The sequence below is a fragment of the Larus michahellis genome, chromosome 4 (genome assembly GCF_964199755.1).
Source record: "Larus michahellis chromosome 4, bLarMic1.1, whole genome shotgun sequence".
NCBI lineage: Eukaryota > Metazoa > Chordata > Aves > Charadriiformes > Laridae > Larus > Larus michahellis.
The window spans coordinates 53671925-53693418 of record NC_133899.1 but is presented as its reverse complement, the minus strand read 5'-3'; the positions used below and the strand labels follow the sequence as shown (position 1 = coordinate 53693418).

The 21494-nt window shown below is 41.9% G+C and overlaps 1 protein-coding gene across 2 annotated transcripts in view; it reads right to left on the bottom strand.

The window, feature by feature from the left end:
* DCAF5 (DDB1 and CUL4 associated factor 5) overlaps window positions 1–19076 on the bottom strand; it is a 75267-nt gene extending 56191 nt beyond the window's left edge. The window contains exons 1-4 of one of the 2 annotated variants that reach the window (XM_074584861.1): window positions 18696–19076; window positions 8010–8153; window positions 3749–3785; window positions 1218–1357 (exon numbers count right to left, since the gene is read on the bottom strand). In XM_074584861.1, the coding sequence (XP_074440962.1) occupies window positions 1218–1357; window positions 3749–3785; window positions 8010–8153; window positions 18696–18909 (535 nt within the window). In that variant the 5' untranslated portion in view covers window positions 18910–19076. Of the gene's footprint in view, window positions 1–1217; window positions 1358–3748; window positions 3786–8009; window positions 8154–14655; window positions 15250–18695 lie in introns of those variants that run through there. The other variant, XM_074584862.1, reaches the window with a different exon arrangement.
* Between the last annotated feature and the right edge of the window lie 2418 nt (window positions 19077–21494).

Genomic DNA, 21494 nt, shown 5'->3' with positions numbered 1-21494 from the left:
AGACAATAGTGCACTGTGCCAGTGAGGGACTTCGGAGCAAAAGGGAGGTTACCAATGACTTCCTCAGAGACTGATTCAGAGAAGAGACATTATGGATATTTTTATTCAAGTCTGCGACATGCATATATTGTGTGCGTTGTTTTTCAGAATTTTTTAATAAAATTACCAGATGGGAAGGAGATAAGGGGGTATCACAAGTGCACAAGAGAATCAAAATTTACATTAAGAATCAGACTCCTGAAAATTGAATGCAGTGTTATTACATTTATTTTTTATTTATACAAAGGCAATAAGCCTGGGGTAGGGAGGACCAATAGAGACAGTGAGTTAAGGCAATTGCATTTAATCAGTTTACAAAAAAAGATGAAAGTTTATTTTAGCTATGAAGAAAGGGAACCAGATTCTGTACTCCTGCAGATTGCACAGTTTTAATTTCTCAGCTTTGTGTTCTTTAAGCTGGGGTAAACTCACAACTTCATTTACTGAAGTATTACTTAAGACTTCATATACTGAAATACAATTACTGAAGTATTCCTCTCCAAATTTACGTAAGTACAATTCTAAACTGAGATTCTTCAGCCTTAAAACTGCAGCTGTAAAAACACAGATTGCAGTGTTTTGAGAAGCTGCAGGCTTGTTACATAAAAAAACCTTATTCAGTTCTGTTTTAGAAAACAAAGATTGAAGTAATAATTCAACTTCCCTGTTATCACATAAGGGCTCTAAGTTTCCATACAACCAGAAAACATTATGTGTAAGAACAAGTCTCAGTGTCACTGTGAAGTATATAAACAGCTTTGGAAAATTATTCAAACCAAAATAACAGCTTTCTACATGTCCAAAAGTTTTTTATCCTAGGCTATAGACAAAACAAAACAAAAAAATACTCCACATTCCTAATTGATTTCAAGTTTAGCAAGACGTTTTTATTGGATAAACATGTCCTCCACTGCTTCTTTACTCAAGTTAAAACCTATTCATACCAAGTTCTATGCTAGCCTGCACTATATGCTGGTATTTTATGAAGTCATTTAAGACAGTAACACTGAACTGTAAAGACCAGGGCTTGCCTGTCACCAGCCACAAGACTCATGCCTTGCCTTCACCCTTCTCCAACACTCCCTGCCTCAGCCACCCCAGATAAGCATAATGTTTTCCTTCCCTGCCTTGTCCAAATTCTTCCTAAATCTATGATTTTTTCCATCTAGAGACCTCACCTCCATGGGAAGACTCTCGGATGTCCCAAATAAGAACCCGGCCATCATCTGATGAACTGGCAAAGATGTTGTCATTTACTGGGCTCACTGAAAGGCCATACACTGCATCTTCATGGGCAAACACATCCAAGGTCTCAGTGCTGGAAAAAAGACGGACAATATTATCATTCTACCTTCATTTGCTGTTGTTTTAAAAAGTAAAGTACTTACAGCTTTATCTACCTAGTAATACTTAGTGACAAGGTTTATGCAACTTCATGAGACCCTTGCGTTTAATTAGAGTTAAAAACAAACAAAAAGCCTATGTAGAGTGACTAAGACGGCATTCTGTGAGGGAAAAAAAACCCCCAATCACCACCCTTAGACCAAACCCACACACTGAAAACTTCAGAAACTGCAAGATGCTATGGAAAGCATGTTGTACGAGATGAAGTTTGGGAGGAGGTAATGGGAAAGAGGTCTTGAGACCTGTGAACTAAATTATTACTACTTAATGTGAAAAAGAAAACAAGACAGAAATTCATTCTTTAATACAGGCTTCTGCATCGTCCAAAAGTTCATTTGAAGCTCACAAGAGCAACTTTCCAGCTGGCTTTTTTAATAAGTTTTCTTGGTTCTTCAGGATAGACCAGACCTATTATTTAAATTGGTAGTAAAAGCAGCAAAAAAGAACAAAAGAAAAATAAGTCTGCCGGAAGTACCTAGATTTCAGTCATTCTACAGCTATAAAAAAAAGAAAAAGCCTGTTCTCTGTTCTTCTCCCAACTTTTTAGATCATTTAAAAAGGAAGAAATAACGTCATGGAGAGGCCAAAAGCTAAAATACTAAGACAGAAGATTCTGGGGTTGTTTTATTTCTTTAGAGAATATGCTCTGTATACAATCCTTATACCTCATAGAAACTCCACCAAAGAGATCTCACGTAAAATCACTGTTTTGCTCACATGGCAATTGATGTTCTTAGGGACAAATATACTAATTCTGTCTCATGGGCCATTAACAGCAAGGCCAAAAATGCAGTAACGGAAAAAAACATTTAAAAGTATGAAAAAGGTTGTCAGACCAATTGTTATCATTGAAGAAGACAGAGTAATTTTCTACAGAAATTAATTAGAATTCAGTGTGTCAGACTAGTAAGGTTTCTTTCAGAAGATCACACAAACAGCCTTAGAGGAATTAATACTGTATGCATTACAACTGGACTTAGCACAACCCCCAAAAAACCCCCACTGATAACAAAAGCACATTAAAAGTACATACATATCAAAAAGACTTGTTAAAACATCTAAGTGAGACATAGCAGGAAAAAACGTATTATATAGAAAATTGTCAAGGACCAAGATCTTGCAGAAGCTTGAAAAGTCAGAACACAATAAGCACCGACATCTAAAATTTTGACATTTCCACATTTAATTAAAAACAAAACACGAAAAAAACCAAACCTCCCAACCCCCCCAAACCAAACAAAAAATGCACAAAACCCACACACCCCAAAACCCCCCTCAAAATCACAAAAAGTCAAACCAAAACAAAACCAAAAAAAAACCCCACAAACCACCAAACAACATAATATTCCTGAGAAAGCATTAGAAGAGTAAGGCAAATTTACTTCTGCCCAGCTCTCATGTAAGATTTATTCAAGAAGTATACATAAGTTAGGATGGAAGGCAGATGGTACACTGATCAGTTCAATGCAAAAGGCTTTGGAGAAACCTAGCAAGAAATATATCCAAATTATGTTAACCAGGATTCAGGCAACTCAAAGAGATTTAAGATTTTATATTTCTCTGTTCTTACATATATCTCTTCCTGCTTTATATTCAATTTTCTTGAGTTCAAGTTATTTAAACGGTCGTTGCTTAAATCTGTAGAAGTTATGAGTACAGACCAAAATTTAAACTTTATAATTTTTCTACTTCAAAAGCAGTAAGCTCAAAAGACAGGATATCTAGAGAACTCCAATCTAATACGTTACCACTACTGTATTAATTATATTTTGACTAACAGCCTAATCTTGATGTAGCACAACAAAGCCTAATTCCCAACTGCTTTGCAGTTTTGGTAAAAAGTAAGTATCAAAATAAATATGCTTCACATTAGTCTGGAGAATCAGGCAGCTGTACCCAAAGTTTTAAAAGGCAGGTAGGCCAGGCACTAAATACAAGTCAGGTGAGTGTTTTGAAAAACCAAACAAAAAGCCCGTATGTGCCACAATACTTGCATATGTGCCAGAATAATCTGGCCCTGAATCTACTCAGAACCTACTATGCTGCCTGCAGGACAGCATATGTATTTAATAACCATTCTCTTTCCCAAGGTCAAAATGATGCATAACCCAAGTGCTAAAAAAAAATAAACGGGGTGATGTGGCATACTTCATTCCAGATATGAATTTAAATAAATAAAAGGCATGTTTCAGGATTAAAACACTGTGCTCTTCTCCCAGACCATGAATTTAAAACACGAAGTTCCTCCAGTGAGTTGACGTTAAGGGAGCTCTTGAAGCAGTGCAAACACAAACTGTATATTTACCTTTCAACGTCATGGAGTATAACTTGCTCATCATTGCCTAGAAAGAGAAATATAAACACTTAACATCATGTCCCAGTGGTTAAAACGCATTATAGTGAAAGAAATAAAAAACAATATTTTTTTTTTATTTTCTATTTCGAAAACAAAACTGAAGCAGAGAGAAGACCAGTTCAGTTGCCAAGTGGTCAGCCCTCTGCTCGTTTACGTGAAAGGCTCCATGTGACATTTCTAGTCACGATCAAATGCACTAATCCATTCCATCTCCTACTGCTCAACAAATAATTCTACTTAACTGTGTTACTGATCATTCTTTGTTCAGTTTGAGCTTGAGTTTTGGGACATTTGCAGTAAAGAGAAGAATATTATATGAAGCAGCAGAACACCTTTAACTCTGATGCGAATACATCTTTCTTCCTGCTCAGAGGAAGCTCTGTAAAAAGATAATGGAAGGTGAAAAGAGATGCCATAAGCAAAACACACTGGGTTCCCAGCTCAAATGTTGCCAGTTCACACTGTCAGCATTCAGGGTTTTGAAATCATTGAGAAGGCACGAACATGACAGCCAGTATAATTTCTTTTGTATTAACAAAAACCAAACCAAGTAACCAGACAATCATGTCACTTTTCTTTGATCACATCCATTGAATACAATGGAAACTAACCACATGCATGCAGACTAAGAGGGTCACAGCTACAAAGTGATTCTGCTGGCTCATGCAGTGTTTTTCAAGCTATAGCAACAGAATATTTTTTTTAGTCTCTGCACTGAATATTAATTTATCTAATTTGGCACCTCCTTTTTAGAAATATTTAAGGAGATACACGTTTATATTTAATTCAGAAGAAAAAAAACAGCCCACAAAGTCATATTTTTATGCTCAGTATGTCTGTAGTTGCGATATCAAGTTGTGAAGCTTTCCTCACGTACACCAAAGGTTCAGAAGGAGCAAGATTTCACGTTATGATTCTTATGTGTTCAGTTGACTCAGTTTTCATTTATCCCATACACATTTCAATTTCTATTCTGTCCCACCAGAAGAAACATGAGAAAGTTTCTCTTTGACTAATGAGGTATGAGATTTTTCTACATCCACTTGCTCTTTGCACAGGCTCCTAGTTAAATCGTGCCAGCCTTAGATTACTGCAGTAGCTCATCTTTTCCATGGTACAATAAACAAGTCACTTATGTGTAAGTGCCCTTTGATCATGAATTGCAATGGAAACTGCCCATTATACGTTGCAGGCAAGGTTTATACCTAGTAAAATTACTCTAGTGCCTATGTGTTTCATCAGTGAAAAGTGTAGCCTAGTTTCTCCAGTGACAAAATTTCCTCCAGCAGACATTCCTACTCCTCACTCTCCATACAGCGTGAGCACAAGAATCATTCTAGATGCCTGGCTTCAGGCCTCTAGTCATCATGGGATCGACCTTCCCTTCCATCGCAAGCTCCAAAATGGGAACGAAAGAAGGGAGTGTGTGGAATAACTACTGCTTCTCTCTGTTTTGTGTGTGGGAGGAGATGGTGGCAACAAAAATCTAACCACAAACTGCTTGGTTGATTCTGGTAAGGATTCATCCCTGCAGAAAATGTCACTGCTGTTCAGGCCAGTAAGGTTCCCACTTACATTGTTTTACTTTAACACAGGACAGTTCATTCTTCACTGAGAATAACTGGGTTGTAATTGTATACGCAACTCTCCCATTTATAATCTCTCTTGTTTTGATAACTGCAGTTACAACAATCAGAAAAACAAGAAGTATCTGCCATTCCCTTCAATTACACCTGTGAGGATGAAATACTGGCAGTACATGTACAGTTAAGGTGGCCTAAACCCCATTATCTGTCACATCAAGCCTCTACAGAAACAAACTGAGTTCCCTGTAGGTTTATTTCAGCTGTTCATATACCTAACATTAAATGAAAAAAAAAGAAGTCCATGCAGTTTACTAAGTGGGGATCTTTGATTTCAAATGCTGCCCTACCTAGTCTCAGTGCGTGTGGAAGGGAAGCAGTATTCTTCAGGGATGGGAACTTCTTTGGTATCTTAAAGAGTTTTTTTCCTCTAGAGATTACAGGCAAAACACTGTCCACTCAGTTTCTGCCTTCCAGTTTTGTAATGGCTACATGTGGTGCATGCTACACATGTGCTCCTTCAAAGCAGAGAGCTTTGAAATTCCTTGGATGCAATTCAATTTGTACTGAAGTGGAAAATCCTTTCTCCTCTGCTATCAAGAGCTGCTTTAGGGAAAGGTCATCAGATCCTAAGTCATTAGTCATTGGCAGCTTTATTTACAGAATGAATTGAGTTCTGTGCACCTTGTGCTAGTCTCCGTACTCTAATTTTTTGGGGTTTTTTGGAAGTATTCTGGCTTCCATGATTTGAATATCACTCCAACTTCAGTATTGGGGGGGGATGACGACCAATAGATCTTAGGACACACAATTCTCTCCGACCTTTTAAGAATCTCTCAGAACATTATTGAGTGAATAAATATAGTTAGCCCCATTTTACTGACAGAGATAAAACAGATGGTACATCTAGGCCATGCAGCAAAATGACTCTTTACAAGGAATCCAAGAGTTAGACTCACAGCCCCTGCAGAAGAGCTCTGTGAATCTTGGTGGAGCAGCTGAAAGAGTTCCTGACTCCTCCAATGGAAATAATTTCTGGCAGAGGCACAGAGTGTTTATGCAAACTGGGGGAGGAAAAAGAGATGAGAATGGCCAGTTTGTCTGTGCATCAGCTGTCACAGCTTATCTAACCTGGCATTTTAGCAAAAATCCACCATAATAAATGATGTAAATCTTTAACTGCAGGTGTTAACTGCAGTGGCAAGATACAGTCAAACCACTCTACTGCCCTTCCTGTAAAAACAGTAGCCTCTGACAGCAGGGCCCAATGGACAGAAGGTTGAGTTAGAAAGGAGAAAAATACCATTACAACTGCTCCAGCAAGATTTGGCACAGTTCATTCCTTGAATATTCATGTAAGGTTCCATTTGTCTGAATTCAAACTAAAGTAAAACAGACTCCAGCCCAAAATTTCATTGGAATCACTCATGCAGATACATTCATTTGAAGACAGCGTGGACTGCTGTCTTTCTCATAAAATAAACAGCAGTCCCCAGAATTGTAAGACAGGCATCACTATTTTTGGGGTTTTTTCTCCACCTGAGAAGTATATCTGAATCATTTCATCCTTAAAACTTGACACCATCCTAAGCTTTGTCATGTCTTTTTTCCTAAGGGTTGTTATAGTTTTAACACAACGTTGAAGGCTGAAAAGCTTCCACTGTTCACATGGGCTTAGAATCAATTTATAGCATTGATTTGCAGTTCACAAATCTTGGTTCAAAAAGATAACGAAGGGCTCAAACCAAGTAGTTTCTAAGCCTAGCTGTATGTTAATGGATGTACTGATGAAAGATATAAATTCCTGTCCATTCTATTATCATGTCAGATAGAGGAAATGAAATACAACAAAAAATGACACTGACTGCATTTTGACAGTCCTGTGCCTTTTTATTCTCACTTCAGTTTTCCTCCTGACCTCAACACTTCAAAAATCAAGTGGTGAAATGAACCTGAATTCTAGGAATTATTACCCCAGAACAAGTACATGTCCACTATCCTTACACTAGTTTTAAGACTGAGACTGAATTAAACTTTCTGTTAAAAAGTGTATTTATATTAAAAAAAGATGAAAAGTATCAAGGCCAATTAGAGCCAACAGTGTGCCAACAGTTCTGTTCTAAAAGGCAGACACTTACCTAGCGAGGACTGAAATGAGGTCTGAGAAAAAGTGATCCACCAATAGATGGCAATAGCCCTTCATTAGCCAGCTAAGGGTGTATTAAAATCAGCTAGTAGCAGTAGAGATTTTTCAAGCATCACGCTTAAGTGCCAGAGAGGATGCAGGGTCTGCCCTCAGCTAAGAGGGAATAACAAAGACCATGTTCCACAGTCTGCAGCACAAGCAGGGGCAAACCGGACCCAGGATTCTCATGATGGCTCAAGACACAATGCGCTTACACCAGGGTTTGGGAAAAGGAGAAGCATAACAAAATTGAAAATGTTGTGCTAGCCAAAGAATTCCCTGTTCCCAAAGAACCTTCAGCTGCTGATTAAGGACACCTTCCAGATCCTTAAGGGACTATGGAAAAGACTTTTCGTGTGGGGCAGGATCTCGCTTATGGCTTCTATTCTAAGGCATTCACAATGCAAACTCTCGTGAAATCAGGGTGCTCTTCCTTACTTACCTCCAGAGAACACTTTTGTATTGCCACTGTTGAAAGCTAGGCAGAAGATATTAGAGTGATGCTCCCCTTTCAGCTGAACTGGTTTAACTCTTGAATGGATGGCTTCTTCCATATGCCAAAGTAAGACCCGACGGTCATCCCCTCCTGGAAGAAAGAAAGAAAATGTGCATTACTGCCCGAGCCATGTGTAAACTGATGACAGACAAGTTATTTAACTCTGCAGTTATTCATAAAAGGCTTTGATTAAACCCTAATTAGCATAAAAGAATTTATACCTTGCAAGAGTTTGGATATATAGACACACATTTACATTAAGATGCCATGCAGTCAGCTATTCAATTAATATTAATGAAAACAGAGGAATCAGCAGGAAGAGTTTGGATTAAATAGCTGCCATTCTGCCAACACATAGTGACAACCTATAGCAACATGGAGACTCAGAATTTTACTGCTATGTAAAATTCTGTGGCGAGTTGTAGATGAACTACATGCCAAATTAACATATTCAAGTTGGCAAAATGCTTCTACATCAACTCCTGGTTGCCAGCATCGCTTATGTTATTCTGAAAACAGGAACTTTTTTTTTTTTTTCCTCTTTCACCAACAACTGTATCTCCTCTAGTAGTCTTCACAAAGCCTTCACAGCATAGGTTGGCTACAGAACTGACCTGTGGCCATAAAAAAATTTTACTGAAGCACTTGGAAGTCTTCAGCATGCACAGTTATGTTGTGCTTCTAGATCTGTAAAGGTTAAGATAGATGCTTCCAAGAAACTTCTGACAAAGAGAATAAATGGGGAAAAGAAGTTCAACTCCCTCTTGCTTTACAGCTTGCTGTACTTCTAATTGCTTGCCTAGGTGCAGTCCTCAGTTCAGAGCTTTATGCACAAATATATTTAAGTGACTCCTTCTCTGTCTGGTAAACAGTCAGATATAAAATTAATATTAGACTCTGTTTGTGCTTCAGTTGCATCAAACTATTGTTTATTAGGAAGAGAAAAAAATTCACGATGCTATTTTATTGGACAGCACTCTCAACATGAATTTTGGATGCCTGTAAAAATCTGAATAAAGCTTCTTCAAGTCAGACTCAAAATATTTTTGGTATCTGTCTTTAATAAAAAACGAAAGAGAATGGCATCACAAGTCAAAAGCGCCACATGCTGATTTTACTGCTTCTTTGCACGATCAAAAGCATAAACTCGGCACCTTCTGAGCTGCTATCCAGAAGGAAAAAGGCATGAAACAGAGACAAAAGGAAACTGAAATTAATTGGTCTGCAGTTTACTTCAAGAAGAGGTAAATGCATAAATAGAATTAATGACTACTGTTAATCAGATTTCTTAAAACTTTTCACATCATATGATGTTATTAAGAAGTTTTCCCATGGAACTGAGTTATGTCAAACATGCTTTAAGTTAACAGTCTCTCAGCCTTTAAGTCTCCTAATAGATTTTATGACAATCACTTTGATAGACAGTACAGCTGCATGTTACGCTTACCCATGCTCCATGAAATTAATTGTGTATTCCTCCTCCTGATTTTTTACTTTACAGAGCAAACAGGAATAACGATAAAAAGATTTGTGATGCATTTGATAACTACCGGGAATAAGAGCCAGATATGATGGGTCCAGAAAAACTCACAGTAATTTATGGTCAACTAAACTGACAGGACCTTAGATTCCTTTCTGTCTAGAAATAGGAAAGTTGTATTTGCACCCTAGTGATTGCAGATGAGCTACTAATAAAGAGACACAAAAATACATGACTGCTGAAACATATGACCGTGTTAGTCACACTAAAATCAAAAAGTGATTGTCACACTTAAAGTGGTTAGTTTCCAAAGCTGCCAACAGACAGGTCTCAATGTTATCACTACCTGGCAAACAGTTTAAGCAACATTTAAGTTTGGTGAACACCAACATTGCTTCTATCAGACTATATTTGTTGCCTTTCAAGACTTCTGGAAAAGACATTTCAGGGCAAAACATAGTAACATGTTGCTGTTAATTGTTACCATAGCAAACCAATTTGCAAAACCACTGCAGTAAGTCTACACATCCTCCTACTTTATAGCACAGCCATCTAGGTGTCTCACTTTAACAGCAAACTATATTCATTTCCACTACACACCTAGTCCAGATACGAACAAAAATAATGAAGATATCCAAAGACAACAAACATGACTGGTTTCTAGCATACATATAGTATGGTAGGAGTGAAATAAATTGCAACCTGTGCAGAAAAGTCTTTGACAGTGTTACAAGTTGCCATTAGCTTCTTTTTTTATAAGTTCCTATACCTTACTGCCTGTTTCCTCTGCCTCCAGCTTAGAAACAACTCTTCCTACTGAATCCAGTTGTCTCTCTCTTCCCAGACACCTAGATCTCCATGAAATTTTGGTACAAAGGGCCCCACTATTGAGTATGCACTACAGCAGTTTGAGAATTATGTTTGCCTTCATGGCAACTCCAATTCAGCTATTCCAGAAATACTTCTGCCTTAAGGCCAGTTCCACCAGAAAGAAAAAGCCTTAACAACGTGTCCAATCACAGAGGAGGATTTGTGGCAGAACGACATTTTACCAGTCTCTACATCCTCATACAAGAGAGCAAGAAGCATTAAGTCACAGACAAACGCACCCAAGAAAAGACAAGTCTTATGTGACTGAAACCGGCAGAGGTGCCAACCAGCAAATGCAATCTGCACTACCACAATCAGACTCTTAAAAGTTAGAATAAGAGGGAAGAAAGGAGGGAGGTACACACGTATGGACAGGTATACAGTGAGACAGCAAAGAAAGTGTGAATATATAGACCTTTTACACTGTAGAGAGGAACCAGGATTCATCAGACACAAAGCGCATTCACATTATGCAACATAAGTTACAAGTCTGAGAATTATAGGAAACTCCAGGCCTATAGCATACGTTCTGTACAGTTGATTACTGAATGCAGATTAATTAAGATGCTTTCAATTTGCAGCAGATTTATTGTGCACATACACCAGTTCTACCACATGTGAAGCAGAAGCCACTCAACACTTTTCAAAAAGCAGTGGACCCACTGCACAAACTCATGATAACTCCCAATGCTCCCCGAAAGACAGTAACTGTGTACGGCAAGGGTATGATCTTGACACGATACAGAGCGTATATCAACAGCAACAGGTTTACTACACATCTGGGAAACCTGGATATATGGCCTCATATGAAAATACCTTAGCCACCAAGGCTCCACATGTGAATTTTCTAGAAAATGAAGCCCCACATACAGTCTTGAATTTGCAATTTTTCAGTTTGTGGTGTCAAAAGTAATAAGTTTGACATCTATGCAGTGGAAATAGCCTCCCTTCTATCTTATTTTGCTGATTCTGTTTAGGACTACATGGCTGACAATTTGAAAAGTAAAAGTTGGTGTGACCCAGCTAAGAATCATACAATGCCATTCTACGGTTACTTTTCAGAAGGGAACCACATTTCAAAAGATTTAATTAGTCAAGTACTTCAGTGTTCATTACGGGTCAAACCTGCTTTTACACTCAAAATCAAAATGAGACAGGAAGAGAAGTCAGACCAAAGAAGTATTTGCAGTCAGAGAAGCTGGAAATTTTATCACTTTCCCATATTACTTTTGATGTAGAGAAGAGCAGCATTCCGACTTTTTTTTCCCCACAAGCACACATGGATGAAAAATACATGAACACACATTTCCTCCCTGCCCCAAGTTACTGGAATACTTTGTTAATGCTTTGGGCCCTCTGACTAATGTTGGAGAGACACAGACAGGATTAAGGAATTCTACACTGAAGATACGTAACACAACATATCTAAAAAGACAGCTTGCATTTAAAATCTTGGGATAGTTATCCTGAAATAAGATTCTTAAGTAGACAAACACTTTGTGTTCACCCTTGACAATCTTCCAGCTCCCGTGGATCCAAAATGGACCTCCCAGAAGAATTAAAAGTGCCTTGTCTTCTTCACAGTTTGCCTGCTTCAGAATGGTTTCTGCATGCTGCCTACCACAAGACTGTTGGGGGTAGGGGGAGGGAAGAAGGGCTTCTCCCAAAAAAGTTCTTTCTTTTGTTTTGTTTTGACTTGGTGGGGGTTTTTTGGTGGTGGTTGTTTCTTTTTTTTTTTTTTAAAAAAAAAAAAAACCAAACAAAATCTGACAAACAGTATAGATAGAATATGCCTATTCTAGATAACTGAACAGGTCCCAAATGACTCAGCATGGCATACATTTCAGCACAAACAGTTCACTGCCTCCACAGTTCCGAAACCAAAGCATTCTAGTTTTGCCCTGCTTTTGGACTAGTTCTTCCACAGAAAGGTTTCCTGATCTGGTTAGCTTTTAAATAGGTAATCACTAAATTTATACGCAATTAAATTTGGAAGAACAGTCTACCTCATAGTAACAGTGGTCTACCTGCAGTCCAGGACTGTTCTTGTTAGTCCTAAAATGATTTGAAGGGGGCCAGAACATACCCTTGCCAAAAGCAAATCTAGCCTAAACAGTATCTGCATAGCTCATGAAACACACCTGAGCTCTTGTGTGCTAACAGAAGTACTTCAAAATCATAGCAGTCAGGACTTGAAAACTGCAGTTTTAAAATGCGTTAACCTCGCTGATTGTACACAAAGCTCAAGACAGCTACTCTTTGTCTGCCATATACCAGGTCCAGTCACTAAAGAACCTACATGGCAAGTGGACAACACTTCTAAATCATAACATAAAAGATCAATCCTATTGCTTGTATCTACTCGAGAAGTTGCACGAATCACAGAAAGTGGGATCAGACTGTATTTCAAGAAGTTGATCACTTAGTTGACCCCGGCCACAGGCAAAAGGCCAGACTGCATCAGAGTTATTTCTAGCAGATGTGTGTCTAGTTTGTTCTTAAAAAACCACCACTGAGGTAGATTTCACACCCTCCTTAGGCAGCCTATTTCAGTGCTTCATTATCCTTGCCATTAGGCAGATTATCCTAATATCTAGCCCAAGGGTGCAGTTTGACGTTACATATAATCCCACTCCCCCATGCCATGTGGTCCTGCTATTTTCCCTGCCATTGAATTCAGTGGTGATGCAGCCAGAGGGGGAGTAAGTTAAAGAAGTTGACCTGACAGAAAATCAACTGTCAGACAAACCACCTCTCCCTCCTTATTCCTTCCCCATGTTCAGATGCTTCCATCATACCACCTATAAAAGTGCCACATTACAAACAAGGGAGAACGGAAATAAGCATAAGATCAAAGAGCATCCTAAAAATCTTTCTTTCTGTAATTTAAGGACATTTCTTTGTCTTATTCCCTGTGGACAAAGAAGAGTTTACAACTTTATGTAATAGTAAGTAAAAACACTTTCATGCAGCTTAAGACTTGCATCTCAGCTTTTCTTTCTGTAGACTAAATGGACCTCTTTCTTTCAGTCTTTCATTTTCCTAGACCTCTGATCATTCTTCATACCCTCTTCTGAACTTCCTCTAGTTTGGCCACATCTTTCTCAAAGTACAGTGCCCAAAATTGAGCACAGTTCCACAGCTCCATCTGAGGCCCCAACAGCACCAAATAAAGCAGGATTACTCCACATGCTTTACCATGTCTGATGATATTTATTTTGTGATCTACTATTACATTTGGATCCTCTTCTATACGACTATGGTCTAGTCTCCATAGTGCATTTGTAGAGTTGACCATTTTTATTCAAATGCTGTAGTTTGCACTTGTCCCTATCAAAACACAGGACATTTTTTTCCAGGAAATGTCTCTTAATTAACCTTAAATTCAACTCCTATCCTCTGAAATTATTGCTGTCTTTCCTGGTATCATCCTTAAATTTTATAATTTCTTAGACACTAATGAAAGCATTGTATAGTAACGGGACCTAAGACGACTCCTCACACAGAATTCTGCTTGATACAAAGAGACCAAGATAAAGACTGCCCTTCTTTAAAACACACTTGATACACAATCCCCTTACTTCAGAAGGAATATTCCACTACCTTTGGTAAAGTCACCTCATTCCCCTGTTTTAGGCTCGTGCTCCTTCAGATTTACATGGCAACCAAATGACAGATTGATTTCCAGTACTTTCTTGCATCCCTACAAATTTACGATTATAGAAGAGCTATTAATTTTTACATTATCTGGTGAGGGAAAAAGAAGCCAAGGAAAAGAACATATGCATGGATTAAGTAAGTCTCAGATTACAGTACTCCTCAGAAGTTATCTTGCAAGTGCAGTTTAAAGTAGGGAAAAAAAAGTGGGAGGTTCTGATAAAGATACTCATGTTTGTAAGAGATAGCAGCCATGAAAAATGACAGTCAGATAAACAAACAGGAAAACACTTCCACCAAACTTGAGAATGGGAGAAAGAAAGTCTACAACACAGACTAAGTAAAAATGATTGTTAAGAAGTTAAACTGCAGAAGGAGATGCTTGGCATATCTGAGGGAAAAAGTCAGTTGCATATCATTGCATGGTGAATTTAGTTTCCATGTACGGATAGCCTTGTGTTTCTCAAACTGTTAACAGAAAAATACCACCACCTAGTATACAACGTGTTACAAAAACACATTTTGTCCAATGAAATCTTTCAACTCCATCCAGCAGCTAGTTTTAAGTAATTTCAGCCCACTTACACATTTCTTACACGTTAAGCTTTCCTCTTCTCTTGTGTGATTCTACAGATAGGTCTTTTCTACTTCTCACAGTGCATCTTCTCCCAAGTATCCACCTCCTCCTTCCATTTCTCTCAGTTTTCTTTAATTCTTGTTCTTATGCCTGTCCCTTCTTCTAGCACTCCTGTCCCAAAAACATTAGTGTCTCTGTCTTTCTCCCCGTCTCTAAAGTGACACTGTGGAGTTCCACATAGGTACAGCAAAAGCCTACAAACTGGCCCCCAAACCAGCTTGACCTCAACTTTTTTACTTGAAAAAGTGGTTAGGAACAAAATTAATTACCATTAAATGTGTAACCTCCACCACAAGATTTAAAGAAGTTAAAATACCAAAAAGTTTCAAACATGCTTTCAAAAGGCCTGCTGAGGCTTGTCTACACTGAAGTTCTCTCCAAAATCCTAACAGGAAAACTATCTGGAACTGTAATATAAACCCTGTTTAAGCAGTTTGAAATGTTTACTGAAACAGTAATTGTTAGTCTTACAGACTTGCTTCTGGGAGATACATCCAAAACAAAACAAACAAACAAAAAAGTGGGACACATACCCAAAAAAACCATTCCAGCCAGGGCTGATGAGAACAGCACTAATTTGGATGCAGGCTAGCATTTAAATAGCATCAGTATAGCCACTATGAATGCACTGTATCAGCTGTACATAAAACAGCTCTAATAAGGTCTAAGTTGGTAACAAGTCAATTAGTTAAAGCAGACTCCTCTAGGTGAAGAATATACATATTACTTAAGACTGAAAAGACTGCTTTCACTCTCCCTTTTCACAGACTCCAATATCCCTGTTAACTCTCTCAGCTGCTATAAGCACAGATGGAAGCATCTAACATCTCATCCTTACCTCAGCACACTGACTATTTTGAGGGAGGAGAGACCCACATGCCATCTATTCTAAGGCTTTATCTGCATTTGGAAGTCTTCTGAAGCAACTCTTCTAGAAAACTTCAGACTACAGTCAGCTTATACCCTTCCTGTATCCTTCATCTGAGCACTCCTTCTCACTGTTTTTTCCTGCTTTTGCTATTTCTCAGTTTCAAGATTAAGCATGACCTTAAAAAAAGAAGTGTTTTGAGCCTAATTTTAATGAGGCCTGGACTTATAATGGCACGAAATTTAACAAAGTATCCATAGCTCTTTTGCCTTTTAATTTCTTATTCTTGATTGAAGAACAAGGCACCTGCCTGGTGTTGCTACGTCACATAAAGCATTCTAGATAGGGCCACAGCATGGCCACAGATAACATAAAACTTTGTTAAAAACAGTTACCATAATTAGAGCTTTTCATTTTCTCAGGGCATCAATACAAGGTCGGACTTAAGGTAGTCTGTTATTAATTATCCCAAAGTTGTGCACTGCTAAGACATGTAACTTAAACATCCTCTTCCCACCCCTGCCTTTTGTTTTTCACTTGCTTCCTAGTCATTTCATTAAATTTAGGAGAGTAGGACTCTATCACTATTTATTTCCTATATACAGAGGAAAAGCTTACCCCCTTTAAACATTCTGCAGCTTTATGAGGAGTTAGGAACTTGACATAGAACTAGGAATTGACATTAGGAACCAGACATAGTTTGAAAGCCTTCCTTTTACCTAGGCTTCTTTAGATGTTCACTTTATAGGAAATCTGCCTCTGTTCTCTCACTGCACCTACCTTGACTCAGGCAGTTTGGACAAAATTAATTCTTACAAGTCCCTTACAGCCCTCAGCTTTTTATGCTTCTACCTAAAGAATGGATGTCAACACAGGCAGGTTCACTGATGGTATGACAAGACCTGAAGTGTCTCCTGAGGCTTTCTTGAGCAAGAAGAACAGAAAATACTGATGGTGTTTCCATCACTTACTATAGAAAATAAAAAAGCAACAACAGACGCACTTGAGCTCTCCGTAGCACTTTTAAGTAGAAATACCTAGCACTACTTAATACTGGAGAAGGACCAGTACCAACCAGTATGCCAAGTTTAGCACATCTGGGAACTTTAGAATAGATGAATCAGCATTCCCTTCCAAAATACACATGTGAATATACATATATATGTGTACATAAATATATGTATATTCACAAGATAAATGGATGTGTATCTCCAAAGCTGCATGTGTATGTAGATAAAAGAATCCCTGTTAGTAACACTGGAATCCTTCATGTAACACTTATTCCAGAATCACCGGACTTACGCTTTTAAGTTTCCTGAGGTAAGAAAGTTAAATTTAAGAAGGTCTCAGTGTATCAGCTTCCACTGCATAAGGTGGTTTTAGTCTGCCCTTGCTTAAAGGTAACCAAGCAGCCATAATAACTTTTTATTGAATCCCCGTGTTATTTCTGGAGTTATTACCAATACCTTTGTGTGACAGAGGCGGGCTCTGCCCAGACACCACAGCAAGGCACTGAGCAGCCCGCTCAGCCATGCCCCCATCACCTTCCTCAGTAGCCCCTGTAGCTATTTACAGCCCACCAGAGGGTGTCAGGCAAACCCAAGACCCCCTCTCCCTTCCTCCAGCCCCTCTGGCTGGTAACCAGGCCGTTACCCCCCGGCAAGCGAGGAGACCACTCCACACAAAGCTGCTACGGCCCCGTGCCAAGCAGCTCTGCGATACCCCCGAAGGCCGTTGCCCCACAGGACAGGGTAGGGGCCCTCCCCGCTGCAGCCCGGTCCCGGGGGAAGGCAGGGCAGGGGAAGGGAGTGGGGGCCTTTCCCTCCAGCCCGCTTCCCCGGCGGGCGGGACGCGACGCCCCCCGCCCGCGGCCTGCAATGGACACCGCGCTCAGCGGCCAGGCCGCCCGCGGGGCGGCCCCTCCGGGACTGGCAGTCCCCCTCCCCGCCGCCCCGAAGGGCTCAGCCCCCTCGCAGGGGGGCGCGGGGTTCCTCGGCTCGGCGGGAGAGGAGCGCGGCTGTCCCTCCAGGCCCGAGCCCTCAGGGCGCTGCGCCGTGCCCCGCCGCGGGCGGGATAGGCCCTCGATTCCCCGGCCTGTCGCTGAGAGCCGCCCGAGGAGAGCGCGGCCTGCAGCGCCCGGCCAGGCCCCGGCCTGAAGTTGCCTCCTTCCCCCGCCGCCCCTCCGAGCCCGGAGGCGGGGAAGGAGGAAGAGGCACCTGCGCCAAGCGCTGCCGAGGTGGGGGCGGGCGAGCAGCCGGCCGCCGAGCCCCGCAGCCCCTCCCCGGCGGCGAGGGAAGGGGGGTGCAGAGCCGTCCCGCGTCCCCGGTGTCGCAGCTGATGTCAAGCCCTCGCCTCCCTCCTACCTGACAGCATCCCCCCACCCCCATGGCTCCCTCAGCCCCGGGCAGGCAACGTGGGGAGGAAGGGGGGCTTGAACCTAAAAAACATCACCACGGAAATAACCCCCCCCCCCCCTCCCCAAACGCGCCCTGCAAGGGGAGGAAGGAGGAGGAACAAAACAAAACCCTGCTCCCCTCCCCCAAAAGAAGATGGGGGGGAGGGAGGGTCCCAAAGCGACCAGTCCTTAAATTAAACCGATCCGGTTCCCCGCCCGACACCGAGGGGGGCTGCAACCTCCCCCCGCAGCCAAACTCCCGCCCACCCCCCCCGGCTGAGCCCCGCCGTCCCCCGGGGAGCCGGCCCAGGGCAGGGCGCTGACAAATGTCACCCGGCGCCCACAATGCACGCCGCGGGGTTGTGTCCCCTCCCTCGTCGTCCTGTCGTCCCCCCCAAAAAATAATAAAATCCCCTTTTAAGAAGAAAAACCCGCGAGCCAGCAAATAAAGGGGCACCCCCGGCTTCCACCCCCCGCGCCCTGGAAACACTCTCGTAAAAACTTTGTCCGGGGCTCCCCCCCAATAACAGTAAAATTTAAAACCTGTCAACCATTTTAGATCTCTACTTGGGAAACATTATTCCCGGGCACCGGTGGGTTTGAGGAATGACTCCGAGCGCCGCCGCGGCTCCCCTTCCCCCGGGCCGCGGGGGAGGCGGCCGAGGAGGAGGAGGAGGAAGATGCTTTCTGGGGAGGGGGCGAGGGACGGGGAGCGCCGGCTTTACCTGAGACCAGCCACTGGCCTCCATTGTTGGAGAATTCAATGGCATTGACACAGCCGAAGTGGCCCAGGAGGTCCTTCTTGTAGAGGTTCCTGCAGCCCCGCAGGCGTCTCCGCTGGAAGTCCTGGGTGAGCAGGGGGTCCCCCTCCAAGCCCCGCTGGGACAGGAACCCCACCACCGACCGCATGCTGCCCCCCCGGCCGCCTCTCCTCTTCATCCTGCCGCCTGCGCCGCTCCCCGCCGCTCCTTCCCCCGCCGCCCCTTCCCCCGCCGCCGCCTCCCCTCCCCCGCTTCCCCCCTTGTTATGGTTATGATGATTTTTCTTTAGCCAGCCATGGCAGAGAGGTGTTAGACACTCCGCCGCTTCCTGATCCCGCTGGCTCCTCCCCGCTCCCCTCAGCAGCTGATCCTCAGCTGCAGCCCGCGCCTCCCGGCCCGGCTCTAACGTCGCGCCGCCGCTTTTTAACTCCCTCCTGTAACGGCGCAGGGAGGGAGAGGGGGACTCAGGCACACACGGGTGAAGTCGCCGCTCCGAGGACCTGCGGCAGTTTCCCGCCGCCGCCACCCGCCTGAGGGGCGGCCCGGCCCGGCCCGCCTGAGGGGCCTGCAGCGGCCCGGAGGTGGCGGCGGGCGGGCAGGTGCTGCTGCGCCGTCCCCGATGGAGGTGAAGCGGAAGGGACCTCTCCGGAGCCACGGCCGGACAATGAAGAAAAAAAATTACCCCAAGCGCGTCCTGTTTGCAGTGGGGTTTGCCCTCCGCACGTGGTGAGCCGGCTCTGTGGGATTTCGAGGTCTTGATTTTTATTTTTTTTTTTATCCTTTAAGATGGTTTTTACGGGGCTCGCTGAGGCTTTAGTGCTTGCTCTCTCCTGCTCCTACTCGAGCAGTGCTGAAGTAGGAGGGCTGCCCCTTCTCCAGGGAGTAAGTAGACCTCTCTGGACTTTGCCCCAGAAGACTGTCAGAAATGCAGAGGAATTTTCCTCTCTTCTTGCCTTTCAGTACCAACAAAACACGCAAAGGCAGACGGCTGAACAGATGGAATTGATCTGTGCTGTCCTTCACTGCTCTAGGACATCCTAACCTGTGTGTTTGTGGGGAAAAAAGGATACCTTTTGCCTTTCACAGGACCGTGTGAGGCACAGGAGTGTCACTGGAAGAGTAACAGCTGCCAGGTGCAGCCCGTAGCCCCCACACCACCGGCTCCCTGGGCACAAGGTGAGCGGTCCTGGACCTGCAGCTTGAAACTTCCAGGTCTGCGTTTGCCCCCAGGTGCAGGTGAACTGGCACCAGCACCTAGGGAAGGTACGGTTTTTGGAAGGTGAGGAATTAGCCTGACAGTCCTGGCCTTCTCTGTGGGGAACGGCACCTGCTGGGAATTAGGAGTCTCCAAACTTTAAAACAAACAAACAAACAAAAAAATCCTTCCTGACATAAGCTGTGGTATGACAATGTTACTGGGTACTGTGAGACCGCTGCCATGTTCCAGTGGCAGCTTTTCAGTAGAAATTGAAATTATTTCACTATAGAAAGTCAGTTAAGTAACTTGTGATTCTTACTTGGCTAAGATTATAGGAGGAACACGAAATCCTATGAACCACACTTTTTGGTTGACAACACTTAACTTTTAACATGTAACAAAAGAAAATACCAAACTTTTCACTTCTACTCAGAATAAAAAAAAAAGTAAGAACATATAAAACAAAAACCCAGAACATCTCTTGCACTTCAGCTTTTTATAACTTTTTTCTGTATGTGTTATCAATAGGTATAAATATCAGAACATAATTAAAGGTAGAATAATAATTTGAGAGGACTATCCAGACACAGTCTGTTGTTTGCTGTTAGAATGATAATTAACAATGTTACTACTGAAGTGAAAGACAAGAATGCTAAATCTCTTCTGCATCTGAGCTATATGAAGTTTTTTTTCTATTTACAGTTGTTGATGGCCAGCTATTATTGCTATGTAACATGTCTAGCAAGCCTCAGCATAAAGAGGCAAAACCCTGACCCTCATGATTTGTGTTTATTACCTTAGCTTCAGACACAGATAAATTGCAGTGGTATAAATCATATTTTATAGCTCTTTTGCTTGCATGCCACAAAATTCCGTGCCATTATAATTATATCAGAAACTGTTGCTCGCTTCTGAATTCCCAACATAGGTAAGTGGCATTACACTTTTCTACCTATATTAAACTGTCTCCATCAGTTTTTATTCCATTCTTTCCTCTGTAATTTCCATACAGCTCACATCACCATATGATTTGAGACCCTTCCAGAAACACATTACGGAATCACAGAATCATAGAAAGGGTTAGGTTGGAAGGGACCTTAAAGATCATATCATTCCACCCTCCCTGCACCTCCCACTAGACCAGGTTGCTCAAAGCCCCATCCAGCTTGGCCTTGAACACCTCTGGGGATGAGGCATCTACAACCTGGTTGTAGGTATCCTTGGTTTCTGTATTGAAATAAATAGGTGTAGGAGCCTTCCATCTGAAATGCAACACGATAAAATCTTGGTGCTTTTTCTTCATGTTCTGGATCCAGTCTCTAGGAAAGCTCTGTACTTCCATGGACAAATAGAAATAACATTATTTCATAAACCTCCAGTGCCAGGATTTTCAGGAAAGGTTTAACTGAGGTTTTATTTTAAATCACATTTCTAAGCAGTCAGAAAGAACATACCATGTTGTCAGAATTTGAAAGAAAAATAATACAAGACTGCCAATCTTTTCTGCTAAATGCAATATCCTCTCACATGACCATATAGGTTCAAAAAAAAAAAAAGTGTTGGTA